The sequence below is a fragment of the Asparagus officinalis genome, chromosome 1 (genome assembly GCF_001876935.1).
Source record: "Asparagus officinalis chromosome 1, Aspof.V1, whole genome shotgun sequence".
In the NCBI taxonomy this organism is placed as follows: domain Eukaryota; kingdom Viridiplantae; phylum Streptophyta; class Magnoliopsida; order Asparagales; family Asparagaceae; genus Asparagus; species Asparagus officinalis.
Window position 1 is genome coordinate 73,870,578 of NC_033794.1, and position 14,556 is coordinate 73,885,133.

The following is a 14,556-nucleotide window of genomic DNA, read 5'->3' on the forward strand; positions in this document are numbered from 1 at the left end:
GAAAGACTCTCTTGAAAGCCTGCCAAAAATACCAAAAATGTCACTTTTTGGCAGGCTTTCAGCCAAAATCGTCTCTAAAAAAAGAAGATTTTGGCTGAAAGCCTGCCAAAAAGTGACAATTTTGACACTTTTGGCAGGCTTTCAAAAGAGTCTTTCCCTCAAAAACAGGAAACCAAACAGCCCCTAATACAACGGTTCTCATCAAAACTCCTCGGTTAAATCTATACTATTTCTAAAAAAAACTATTGTCAAAACCTTTACATACCCAAATTACCCTTTTCAAATTTTGTAATTCTAATTTTATTCTATATAATCTAAAATATGTCCTTTCCCCTGCCGCTCCCCCCTGCGCCGCAACCGCCTCTTCATCTCTCTGATTCTTCTGTTTCTCAACCACTAAGAAACGCATGAATCCCCTCTGCCTCTTCATCCCACTCGTCGCCCCCCTCATTTAATCGTCCTCTCCTCTGCCGCTCCACCCACCCGCCTCCCTCTGCCTCTTCCGCTTCTTCTCCTCTCCCTCATTTAACCGTCCTCTCCTCTGCCGCTCCACCCACCCGCCCCCTATGCCTCTTCCTCTCCGATTGTTATGATTATTTCGTTTCTCCACTCCACCAACAAAACCCTCAACCTCAGCAAGCAGCTAGAGCCTCTCGAGCTCCTAACGAAACCCAAGAAGCTCGAAAACCCCAATTCCACTGAGCTTGAAAACCCCTCTGAAGAATTCAGCGAAGCCCTAGCTCCCTTCCTCAAATTCTTCAAATTCGACGGATCCGAATCCGACTCCGATGACGGAGCCATTGAATTCGCTGATAATCATGAACCCATTAGTCCAAAACTCGAAGAGGTGACCGATGTCAGTGTGAAGTACTACGAGCTCAAAAGAGGGGATTTTGTTGTTGGTGTTCTTGTTTCGGGCAATGATAACAAATTGGATGTGAACGTGGGTGTTGATTTGCTCGGGACGATGCTGACAAAGGAGGTGATGCCGTTGTATGTAGCGGAGTTGGATTATTTGCTTTGTGATCTTGAGAAGGAGAGGGAGAGAGAGGAGTTTATGGCAAAGGGGGAAATGAGGGTTGTGAGGGATGAGGAGGTTTTGAGTATGGAGAAGGTAAAGGGGAGGCCGGTGGTAGAGATGGGGATTGTGCTTTTCGCGGAGGTTTTGGGTCGGACGCTTAGCGGTCTGCCAGTGCTTTCGTCGAGGAGGATGTATCGGAGGGTTGTGTGGCATCGAGTGAGGCAGATTCTCGATTTTTCCATATTTATCTTTTAAACTTGCTAAAAGATTTTTATATTTTCATACAAATTTTGGGTTTCCATCACTTCTTTTCAGATTATTAAAGCACTTAACCTGTATAGGAAGAAGACTAGAACTAAAAATTTCTGTTGAATATCATGTCTCCAATATATTATTATGATGATAACAATTTATACTATGTGTGTTATACAAATGCACTAACATTTATATGCAGATTTCAATATCAAATATGAACAGTGCAAGATGAGTTTAATACATTATGAAGTAAAGAAGATAGAGAACATATACGTCAATGTAATTGTTTTTGCATTTTTCTTTACTTAGAAATATTGTACAAGCCTTGATCACTCACACATATACACACATAGAAATTAGAACACACTAACACATGCTTAGTGTGTTGGTTAACTATAGAAATCCCCTATGTTAACCATTAGAGTTTATAGTTAATAATTGAGTGTCAAAACATTTAATTTATATCATTTTTAATCCTAATTGAGTGTCAAAACATTTAATTTATATCATTTTTAATCCTTAGTAGTCGACTAATTAGAATAGTAGACTACTACTCAAGTCTATGTCTGAAATATAAGTTTTTGTTAGTTTACAATATAGTCGACTAATTAGAATAGTAGTCGACTACTCAAGCTTATGACTGAAATATAAGTTTTTGTTAGTTTACAGTGTAGTCGACTAATCGACTTCATAGTCGACTACTGAAGGCAAAATTTGTTTTTCAAGTTTCTGTCAAATTTCTGTTTGATTACAGTATAGTCGACTAATGACCATTATAGTCGACTACTTAGAAATTTTCTGACTTCACAGACTCTGTTTAGACTCAGTGTAGTCGACTACAGATACAGTTTTTCCAAAATTCAGAATTTGAATTAGTGACGGTTTATAGCCATTTTTAAACATTTTTAAAGTTTAAAAATTTGTTTTTTCAAGGGCTATATAAAGGTTATATTTTCAGAAAAATGCAACATGCATAGACACCCATAAGCTTTGATCTTTGTACATTTTTCAAGAGTCAAAAATTCAGATTTTGCTAAAAAGATTGTTTCTGAAATTGCCATTGATCCTCATTCAAAATACTTATTAATAAGGCAATTTCCAGAGGTTAAAATTATTCCTAAGCCACTGCTACACAACACTTCAAATCAAGACTTATAGGAATTGAGTTGTTTGATTCAAGGAAAGTTCTCTCAGTTTGAGAGAGGTTAATCTCTTGGTCTAGAGATTGGTGTGCAATTAGCAAAGTTTTGTCAATTGGTGTTAAATTTTACATGGACTTGCAAATTGGTCAGGTTTGGTTTTAATTTTGTACTTGGTTCAAAATTATAGTGGAAATCTCAAGCAGGATTTTCTTGAGGACTGGATGTACACCAGATTGGTGGAACCAGTATAAAATCTCTTGTTTGTCATTGTGATTTTCTGAGATTGTTTCCATTCTTTATTACAATTTATTATCTACTTTGCATAAATTTTAAAAGAATACTATTCACCCCCCTCTAGTGTTCTAGTGTATTTATTTCAGATCCTACATTTGGTATCAGAGCAAGGTGAAAGATGGCATTAATTAATACATCACAATTCAAAGAAGGTATTCTATAAATCGTCCACCAATGTTCTATGTATTGAACTACAACTATTGGAAGTGCCGAATGAAAATTTACCTTCAATCAATTGGCTACGAACTTTGGAACATTATGAAAACAAGATACGAGAAGCCATCAACTCCATTTTCAGAATGGACTACTTCACAAAAAAATAATGCAAATTTGGATTCGAAAGCAATGAACACTTTGTTCTGTGCACTTGACAAGAATGAGTTTAATAGGGTGTCAACGGTCACATCTGCATACGATATTTGGCACACACTCGAGGTAACTCATGAAGGTACAAATAAGGTTAAAGAATCTAAAATTTCTATTCTTGTACACTGATTCGGATTATTTAAGATGAAGGAAAATGAGACAATTGGAGAAATGTTCATAAGATTCATCGACATTACAAATTCTCTCATTGGTCTTAGAAAAACATACACTCAAGTGGAGATGATAAGAAAAATACTCCGATCACTTACTCCACAATGAGAAAAGAAGGTTACCGCAATCGAAGAAGCAAATAATTTGTCAATTCTTACGGTTGAGAATCTTATCGGAAATCTCATAACTTATGAAGTCCAAATTGAAGATAGAAAGAATGATAACGAAACAAAGAACAAGAAAGTGCTTGCATTCAATATTACTTTTGATAAAGAAGATTCGGATGATGATGAATAAATGAGCATGTTTGCACGTAAATTTCAAAAATTCATAAAACAATGTAAGTACAAATCAAAAAGTTTAAATTCAAATAACTTACTTTGTTTCAAGTGTAATAAACCAGGGCATATGAAGAAAGATTATCCATTGTTGAAGAGCAAGCAAAAATCAAATTATTTCAATAACTTCAACAATATTCAAAACAACAAGAAAAGGAAAGCCATGGCGGTTACTTGGGATGATAGTGATGATTCATCTTCGGATGAAGAAATTGAAGAAAAGTAAAGTGCTTATATGTGCTTTATGACACATGATGAAGTAAGTGACAATGAAGAACTTTTAGATGCTTTTAATGAATTATATGAAACCTTTTTGAGATTAAAGGTTTCACATAATTTTCTTAAATGTGAAAATAAAAGATTACTTGAAGAAATTTTAGATTTTAATTCATCTACAAATTCTAATTCTCAAGTAATTAAATTAAAAGAAAAAATTATTCCTTGCTTAAAGAAAACCAATGTTTATCTAATGAGAACGTTTATCTAAAATCAGAATGTAATAATTTAAATATTCGCATTAATAGTTTAGATAAAGATATTTCTTCTATTAAATTAAAATATGATGATATATGTTTAAATGTTAGTAAATTCAATAAATGTAAAGAAAATCTTAATAAAATACTTTCTTTTCAAAAAGAATCTCAAAAGACAAAAGGTTTAGGTTTTCAAATTAATAGAAATATATCTAAGAAAACTATTTTTGTAAAACCTTCTTGTAATATAAATGATGATATATGTAAAAAGAAATCAAATTTTTTTTATTTGGGTGCCTAAAGAATTAACTTCATTACATAAAATTTTTTATATTTCTCATTATATTAAAAATGTTTGTTTATCAACTAACTATTTAGGTGAATCAAATTCTTCATGGGTTTAGTTTCCTAAAGGCTAATTTCATGGACCCAACATAGTATGGACACCAAATTTGTAAATGTTTATCATTTTAGGTACCCAAGAAAGATAAGTGGATTTTGTGTAACGATTGCTCCAAACATATGATTAGAAACATACAATTATTGTTATCTTTTCAAAATAAGGATGGTGGTACTATCATTTTTGGAGATAACAACAAAGGAAAGGTCATCGTATTGGAACTGTTGGTAATCCAAATAAACATATTATTCATAATGTTTTATTAGTTGATGGTCTTAAACATAATTTACTTAGTATAAGTCAACTTTGTGATAAAGGTTTTAAAATTATTTTTGGAAAAAGAATCTTGCTTAAATTTTGATATTGATATGATTACTATATTATTTAAAGGACATAGAAAAAAATAATATATATGTGTTATCTATGAATAACATTTCTAATGAACATTGCCTTCTTGTATCCTCTAATGATTCTATTTTATGGCATAAACGTTTTAGACATGTTAACTTTAAACATATTTCTAAGATTAAGAATGATTCTGTAAATGGTTTACCTAAACTTTCTTTTAAAGACATTTTTTGTGATACATGTAAACAAGGAAAAATGCATAAATCTTCTTTCAAATCTAAAAATGTAATTTCTATAAGTAGACCATTAGAATTAATTCATATCGATTTTTTTGGTCCTTCTAGAGTAGCATCTTTAAATGGAAGTAGATATGCTTTTGTTCTTGTTGATGATTTTTCAAGATTTACATGGGTAATATTTCTTAAATATAAACATGATGCTTTTAATTAGTTTTCTATATTTTGCAAAAGAATTCAAAATAAAAAATCTCTATCTATTATTTCTATACATAGTGACCATAGAGGTGAATTTCAAAATAAATTATTTACAATTTTTTGTGATAAACATGATATTTCTCATACTTTTTTTTTCCTCGAGTAGCTCCACAAAATGGAGTTGTAGAAAGGAAAAATAGAACTTTACAAGAATGTGCTAGAACCATGTTATGTGATAGTAATTTACCAAAATATTTTTGGGCAGAAGCTGTATCTACAGCATGTTATGTTTTAAACAGAATTTTATTAAGACCTATTTTAAGGAAAACATCTTATGAAATTTTTTTATGGTAAAATTCCTAAAGTTTCTTATTTTAAAGTTTTTGTTTGTAAATATTTTATTTTGAATACAAAAGATAATTTGGACAAATTTGATTCAAAATCAGACGAAGGAATATTTGTTGGATATTCAAATCATAGTAAAGCATATAGAATATATAACAAAAGAACCTTAGTCATTGAAGAATCTATGCATGTTTCTTTTGATGAAAATTTTATAAAAACACCCATTTTCTTAAATAATGATGATGATATAGTTGATAATATAAATGATACTCCAATGATAGTGTAGGCATCGAAAATTGCCTATAGGTCTCTACGAACAGCTCAGTGTTAAGGAATGATGATGAACGTCATTATCCGGTTTACAGGAGTTCGATTGACGTCAGTGAACGTTTGAAGTGAATCGACGAACTACGTGAGTCGATAGAATTTCGGAATAACAAAGGTACGGGCTAATCGAGAGCCCCGCGGTGTTTACAAAAGGAACAACGCCCTTCGTGTCTCATTCATTCAATAGATAATCCAACCATTGGAGCTGATAGAACTCCTTGTCGGCTTTCCAACACATTTGGAATCACTCAGATCCGGGTTCAGACAAAGAAGTTACAGCGAAAACAGTCAAACGGGCATTGAAAACGTTTCAGAGCTGAACCGAGGCACCTACGGTGTCTCGGCCAAGTCAAGACACCCCAAGGGTGTCTCGGCTAGGCCAAGACACCCCTAGGATGTCTCAATGCAGATTTGACCCCTTTAAGCAGTTTTAACCGCTCCGCAACCCCTCATGCCTATAAATACGAGCCTTAGGCCTCATTTTTTCAGATCTGGAATTTTGGAGAATTGGCGAAGCCCTGCCGGAGTGAAGAGTGATCGAGCACTTCAACGCAAGAAAGTTTCTTCGTCAGATCTACATCACCCGTACTCGATCCTTAGTATTATCCCGTTATGGTAATACTAAGAAGAGCAAATATCTCGTTTTTATAGAGATAGGCGCTTCAAGTTTCTAGATCTCCTCGCGGATCGATGAAGCTCTAGATCAGATCTGATTGCCAGGTAGTCCACGGATATCGACGTCCCCGTCACAGGCTAAAGACTCACGCAAGCAAGAGACGACGAACGGATCTTGTGTTTACTTTTCAAGAAAGTTGTAATTTTTATTTCTTTGTTGTTTGAATTTCATTTGTAACGTTTGAAGTTTTAATGAAATCAATGATGAAGGCAACTTTTGACGAAAACAGATAGATGCTTCAAAAGATGATAATTTACAAAATGATCTACCAAAGAATTTTGTAGAAGTTAAAAATCATCCACATGATTTAATTATTGGTAATATTTCTGATAAAGTAACTACTAGATCTCATTTTAATTTGATTGCTCATACTGCTTTTATTTTAATTATTGAACCTAAAAATATAAAAGAAGCCTTACTTGATGATTTTGGATAATTGCTATGCAAGATGAACTTAACCTCCACATGATTTAATTATTGGTAATATTTCTGATAAAGTAACTACTAGATCTCATTTTAATTTGATTGCTCATACTGCTTTTATTTTAATTATTGAACCTAAAAATATAAAAGAAGCCTTACTTGATGAATTTTGGATAATTGCTATGCAAGATGAACTTAACCAATTTACTAGAAATAATGTTTGGGATCTTATACTTAGAACTCAAAATAAATCCATTATTGGAACAAAATGGATATTTAGAAACAAATTAGATGAATTTGGTCAAGTTGTTAGAAACAAAGCTAGATTAGTTGCACAATGTTATAATCAAGAAAAAGATATTGATTATAATGAAACCTATGCACCAGTTGCTCGTTTAGAATCAATTAGAATTTTACTTGCATTTACATGTTTTATAAATTTTAAATTATTTCAAATGGATGTTAAAAGTGCATTTCTAAATGGTTTTATAAAAGAAGAAGTTTTTGTAGAACAACCTCCCGGTTTTGAACATGAAAGTTTTTCATATCATGTTTTTAAACTTAAGAAAGCCTTATATGGTCTTAAACAAGCACATCGTGCTTGGTATGATAGATTAAAGAATTTTCTTTTAACTTCAGGTTTTGAAATTAGAAAGGTTGATTCAACATTATTTATTAAGAAAATAAATAAAGATATATTATTAATTCAAATATATGTAGATGATATTATTTTTGGTTCTACTAACAACAATCTTTGTCAAGAGTTTGCTAAGGCTATGCAGGATGAATTTGAAATGAGTCACATGGGTGAACTTAATTTCTTTCTTGGACTTCAAATCAAACAATTAAAAGAATGAATATTCATCAATCAAAGCAAGTATACTAAAGATTTACTCAAACGCTTTGAAATGGAAAATATAACAAGCAAACCAACACCAATGAGTACTACTACATCACTTGACAAAGATGAAAATGGTAAGAATGTTGATCAAAAGATCTATCAATATATGATTGGATCACTTCTTTACTTTACTGCTAGTAGACCTGATATTATGTTTATTGTATGTTTATGTGCTAGATTTCAATCTAATCCTAAAGAATAACACCTTAAAGCTGTAAAAAGAATTTTTAGATATCTTAAAGATACTACAAATTACGGGTTATTTTATTCAAAGAATAGCACATTTGATTTATTATCTTATATTGATGTTGATTTTGCTAAATGCAAATCCGATAGAAAAAGTACAAGTGGAACATGTCATTTCTTAGGATATTCTCTTGTATCTTGGTTTAGTAAAAAACAAAATTTAGTATCATTATCAACAACTGAAGCAGAATATATTGTTGTAAGTCTTGCATGTGCTCAAGTTTTATGGATGAAACAGACATTATCTGATTATGGCATAATCTATCCTATATCATCCATATTGTGCGACAATTCAAGTGCAATAAATTTATCTAAAAATCCTATTCAACATTCACGTACAAAACATATTAATATTAGACATCATTTCTTATGTGATCATGTGCTTAAAGATGATATTTTATTAGAATTTATACCTACTGATAAAAAAATTGCAGACATATTTACAAAACCCTTAAAAGAAGAAATTCATATTAAATTAAGAAGGGAATTAGGTATATGTTCAATTGAAGATTTAAATTAAAGTTTTAAAACAAATACATATGCATACACACCCTTAATAGTCGACTAATTTGACCTATAGTCGACTACATGCACAAGCATTGCATATAAGATGTTCTGTAAATTACAGTGTAGTCGACTAATTTAACTTATAGTCAACTACTCTAAGTTAAAATCTGAAAACCAACTTTCTATCAATTACAATGTAGTCGACTACTTTCCTTAATAGTCGACTACTCAAACAGATTTTATATATTTACAAGTCTAAAGCATTTTGGACTTACATCTATCAAACTCACAACCCAATACCCGTTTAACATAAGTAAATTTCATCTTAACCATTCAACATCTACCTGATCAAATCATAGCCCTTGATAACATTTTATCCAAATCAAATCTTAACCACACATTTGTTTTCTCATCTAATCATGACCATTCATTTTTTACCTTACAAGTAAACCACCCAAATTCCTCTCCCAAAAACCGATCCATCTCCTTCCCCACTTTAGAACCCACGTTCTCCATTCTAGGGTTTCTTCAAATCAACATTTTTTTTCAAATCTCTTTCAATATTTTCTTGTTTCCAAGCTTTTGTCGGATCTTGTAGTCGACTATAGCCTGTATTAGCCAACTACTTCTAGGGTTTCTTCTGTTTGGGTAAGTTCATCAATCATCTCTTTAGTTTTTCTTCAAGTTCCCTTTTACTAATTTATCATGTCTAGGGCTAAGAAATCTAAACAAGTTCATACCAATGTTAATGATGAAATCATCATATATTTAAAAAGTCCCAATTTACTTAAAGAATTTAACAAAATATCAACATTTGAAGTTCTTCCAGCACAATTTATTAAATTTGATGATTTTATCCCATGGAATTTTGGATCATATTTTGAGAATGTGGGGTTGCTTGAATTATTCTCTGTTGAAAATAGAAAACCCACATATCATTTTCTGGTTCAACTGTTCTATACTAATATAGAATGTGTAGGAACTATTAGTGGAACTGAAAAGCTTAGAACTCTTGTCAAAGGAATAGAAATTGAATTGACTTCTAAGTCAATTGGAAATTTTTTTAACATTCCTTTCCGATGAGTCTCTCTTAGGTCAATCAGAATGAATGATTCAGAATTGCTATCCAATCATATTTTTCTTCCTGCTTATAGTAAACCATTGAATAATTCGAATAAGCTTCGTCCAATTCCTCGTTTCATTGCTCGAATCTTAGCTTATAACTTGTTTCCAAAAACTGAGAGTTTTCATTTCATTTCCCTAGACTTAGTAAAAGCTTTATATGCTATAATGGGGAATATCCAAGTTAATTGGGCTAAAGTTTATTATGACAATCTTCTTACAATACCAAAAGGATTTCTTCCTTATGGTGCTTTTCTAACAAAAATCTTTGATAAATTTCATGTTGATCTTGAGTCTGAAAATTCTGTCGTTCGTTCCATTGAATTCTTCGATTCTAATGCCCTAACTAGGATGAAGTTAACAAATTTTGAAATTCATGATCACAATCCTCAAGATGAACCTCAATCTCCTCAAGAACAAATTCCACAAGATATTCCATAATCCTTAACTCCAGCAGACCCTTCATCTAGTCAACAACCCCCACAAATGCACTCAGAACCCTCTTTCTTCTCAGATGTGCAATATAACACCTTGTCTGCACGCATCCGTGAGTTAGAGACTGGTCAGCAAGTTCTTTATTCCTAGAATAGTTACATCATCAGTAATCAAGATGAGTTAATGAAGAAATTTGATAATTTGGATATGAAGCTAAATACATATTTCCAAGGAAATCAACCTCCTCCAGAACCTTCATCTTAGAAGACCATGAATGCATCATTTAGTATTTGGATGAACTTTATGTTTGTTATCAAAATAATTATGTCTTATTTTGGTATGTTTAAGTTTGATTGTCACAAACTATGTCGTAGTTATTTATTTTTAAGATATATGTAATATGTGTTATGTTGCTACTATGTTTCTTATATGACTGCATTCTATGTTGTTTTTATGGTGATTGGTTAATTAATTCATGTGCTATATATTTTAAACAGATTATGGTGATGAACATTGTGAAGCTTTTGGTTTTTATGGCAAGTCTTTGCCTACCTATTTGGATGGGTGAAGATATGAACTATGTTCATAATCTGGATGATCTGTTTGAAGTATTAGCTCGTGTTGAAGAAATTATGGCATGTTTAGCATAATTGTTTTTTTTTTGTTAATGACAAAGGGGGAGAAATGGTATAAATGTGATAGACTCTTGTTAATATTATAGACTCTAATATACAATTATGCGGGGGTAATAAGTATATTTATTTCAAAATGTTCTAATTCTTTTAGAATATACTTACATATGCTTAAATTGTTTGTCATCATCAAAAAAGGGGAGAATGTTGAATATCATGTCTCCAATATATTATTATGATGATAACAATTTATACTATATGTGTTATACAAATGCACTAATATTTATATGCAGATTTTAATATCAAATATGAACAAGTGCAAGATGAGTTCAATACATTATGAAGTAAAGAAGATAGAGAACATATACGTCAATGTAATTGTTTTTACATTTTTCTTTACTTAGAAATATTGTGCAAGCCTTGATCACTCACACATATACACACATAAAAATTAGAACACACTAACACATGCTTAGTGTGTTGGTTAACTATAGAAATCCCCTATGTTAACCATTAGAGTTTATAGTTAATAATTGAGTGTCAAAACATTTAATTTATATCATTTTTAATCCTTAGTAGTCGACTAATTAGAATAGTAGTCTACTACTCAAGTCTATGTCTGAAATATAAGTTTTTGTTAGTTTACAGTATAGTCGACTAATTAGAATAGTAGTCGACTACTCAAGCTTATGACTGAAATATAAGTTTCTGTTAGTTTACTGTGTAGTCGACTAATCGACTTTATAGTCGACTACTGAAGGCAAAATTTGTTTTTCAAGTTTCTGTCAAATTTCTGTTTGATTACAGTATAGTCGACTAATGACCATTATAGTCGACTACTTAGAAATTTTCTGACTTCACAGAGTCTGTTTAGACTCAGTGTAGTCGACTACTATGTTTTGTAGTCGATTACAGATACAGTTTTTCCAAAATTCAGAATTTGAATTAGTGACAGTTTATAGCCATTTTTAAACGTTTTTAAAGTTTAAAAATTTGTCTTTTCAATGGCTATATAAAGGTTATATGTTCAGAAAAATACAACATGTATAGATATCCATAAGCTTTGATCTTTGTACATTTTTCAAGAGTCAAAAATTCATATTTTGCTAAAAAGATTGTTTCTGAAATTGCCATTGATTCTCATTCAAAATACTTATTAATAAGGCAATTTCAAGAGGTTAAAATTATTCCTAAGCCACTGCTACACAACACTTCAAATCAAGGCTTATAGGAATTGAGTTGTTTGATTCAAGGAAAGTTCTCTCGGTTTGAGAGAGGTTAATCTCTTGGTCTAGCGATTGGTGTGCAATTAGCAAAGTTTTGTCAATTGGTGTTGAAATTTATAGGGACTTGCAAATTGGTCAGGTTTGGTTTTAATTTTATACTTGGTTCAAAATTATAGTGGAAATCTCAAGCGGGATTTGCTTGGGGACTGGATGTACACCGGATTGGTGAAACCAGTATAAAATCTCTTGTTTGTGATTGTGATTTTCTAAGATTGTTGTCATTCTTTATTGTAATTTATTATCTACTTTGTATAAATTTTAAAAGAATACTATTCACCCCCCTCTAGTGTTCTAGTGTATCTATTTCAGATCCTACAATTTCTTCTGGGTACAAGTTTTAAATTGAATTTTCTGTCCAATAAATATGTTAATCCACTAATTTTACTAGAATTTGAAGTTTAAAGTTTGACACAACATGTAGATTCATCTTGACAAAAAGGTGATCAAGCAACATTTATCACTACTTATTCTTATTTCTTATCCTTAATCTTCAGTTGGTTGCTTAATATCTTACCTTTTCCCCCTTTGTTTGGCTTGATCGTTGTTGATGTCAGGGGTCTGAGATTGATAGGAGTAGTAGAAAGCTATCAAGGTAAATTAATTTTTTATTTTATCTCTATTATCCCAAATAATTTGTTATTTATGTTCTCCTATGAAGTAAATTAGGCACTGTGATTAGTTGTTAGTTAATTTATGAATAACAAGTATATGGAAAATAATTAATTATCTGAAAATAGTGACTTATATCTTCATATATGTTTGATCAGAATATAAGCATTTATATCACAAATATCAAGTTCATTGTATATTTTAATTGTTTTAAATTAGACTGCTTAGGAGCGTTAATTTCACTAAGAGTTTGGATATTGTACAATCTTAAAGATGATTTTACTAAGAGTTTGCATAGTGGTGCTATCTTTTTGTAGTTAGTAAAATCATTTTGGAAAATTATTTCGTCGAGCTTGTAGGAAATTTAGGAATCATCTTTAAGATTTTTCCCATGATCATATATTCAAAACTATGCACGACGTACAACCAAATATGTTGTGTCAATTAGCTCTGTAACTTTAAGTTTTAAAGGCCAAGGTCAAACTATTTAATCATCATCAGAACATTTAAAGCTGTTATATCCTAATTATTGTTAGATCTTGGATGTTGAATCTGTTAAACTATCTATATATTTATTCAACTATCAGACATTTTATTATAATTTATTTGAAAATCTTTAAGCATCAGTTTACCTAGAAAACCAGACATTGTCTTTGTACTACACCTTGCTAAGATTAATAAATTTGACAACATATCCTCATTGTCAGTTTTATCTGATTGCTACTTTATGGATGTTATTACAAATTTTCTTCTCAGAATACAGCAGAAAATAAAAATTCCAGCAACCAATTCTAGAATTTTCCACTAATTCATTGTGAAACAAGTTTGTAGTATTGTAGATGTTTTTGACAGAGAAATTTTAAAAAAGAAGTGAAGTTGAGATATTTAAAATTATAAATTACTTATAGGTTTAAAAAGGTGCTTCCAATAGTCAAAACTTTTCAAAACACCATATGGAACAAACAGACACTTTTCAACAGCCGCTTGTCTATTCACATTTTCTAAATTTAAAATAATATTAAAATAATATATTCAAAATATATATATTAAAAAGTTAGAATATTTAAGTGGCAACGGGAAAGTGCAAAGTGCATCTAATTAATCGAGTCAAAATCGTGCATTATTCGTGCTACCCGTACGCGGGTTTAGAAGCCTGTACTTTGATCCATTTATCAAAGCCTAAAAATTATTAAATGTTTTTAAATTTCTAAAAGAATACTCAAATATCCGATATGGGACTATCTTGTTTTTACAAACAAATACTAACAATCCCCCACTTTGTTTGTAAAAACAATATTTTTTTAAAAAATATATAATTTTATTTAAAAATAATCTACAATATGTACAAAATGAGATAAGTATACATAAGTAGATGTATCTTTCGATTTAAACATTTACTTAGTACAAACACCTTAAAGTTCTATCAAAGTCGTTAGTTGCCTTAACATTACACTAATTACTCTTTGTGATAGATCCAGAGAATGTTATACATATACTAATCTCTTGTTTCAATGAGAATTAATATTTTAGCACTGTTATGGCCTTGTGCTTATTCCCGGCTCATGAACTCTTTAAAGAGCAAACATTTAGCTCTTTTAAGAAGCGGCACCACTTCTAAATTTATATAGGTGAAACGTCTACATTGTGTTCTCCATTACTTTAAACACACAATAATAATGTATTAGACTTTCATTAAGAGCATAACTCATTCTCTTATTCCGTAATGGACGGTATTGGCATTATCTTTTACAACTTAATGTGTCAATATCAATCAATCACTATCAAAAACTTGTTATTACCCATTT

General features: G+C 31.1%; 1 protein-coding gene across 1 annotated transcript; it reads left to right on the forward strand.

Annotated features, from left to right (window-relative positions):
* On the forward strand, nt 590-1,276 carry LOC109835797. The gene has a single exon (XM_020403833.1). The coding sequence runs from the start codon at nt 590-592 to the stop codon at nt 1,274-1,276; it is 687 nt and encodes a 228-aa protein (XP_020259422.1).

Bases quoted from the DNA above. Each gene is read 5' to 3' on its own strand.
- LOC109835797 (XM_020403833.1), top strand. From the start codon at position 590: ATGATTATTTCGTTTCTCCACTCCACCAACAAAACCCTCAACCTCAGC.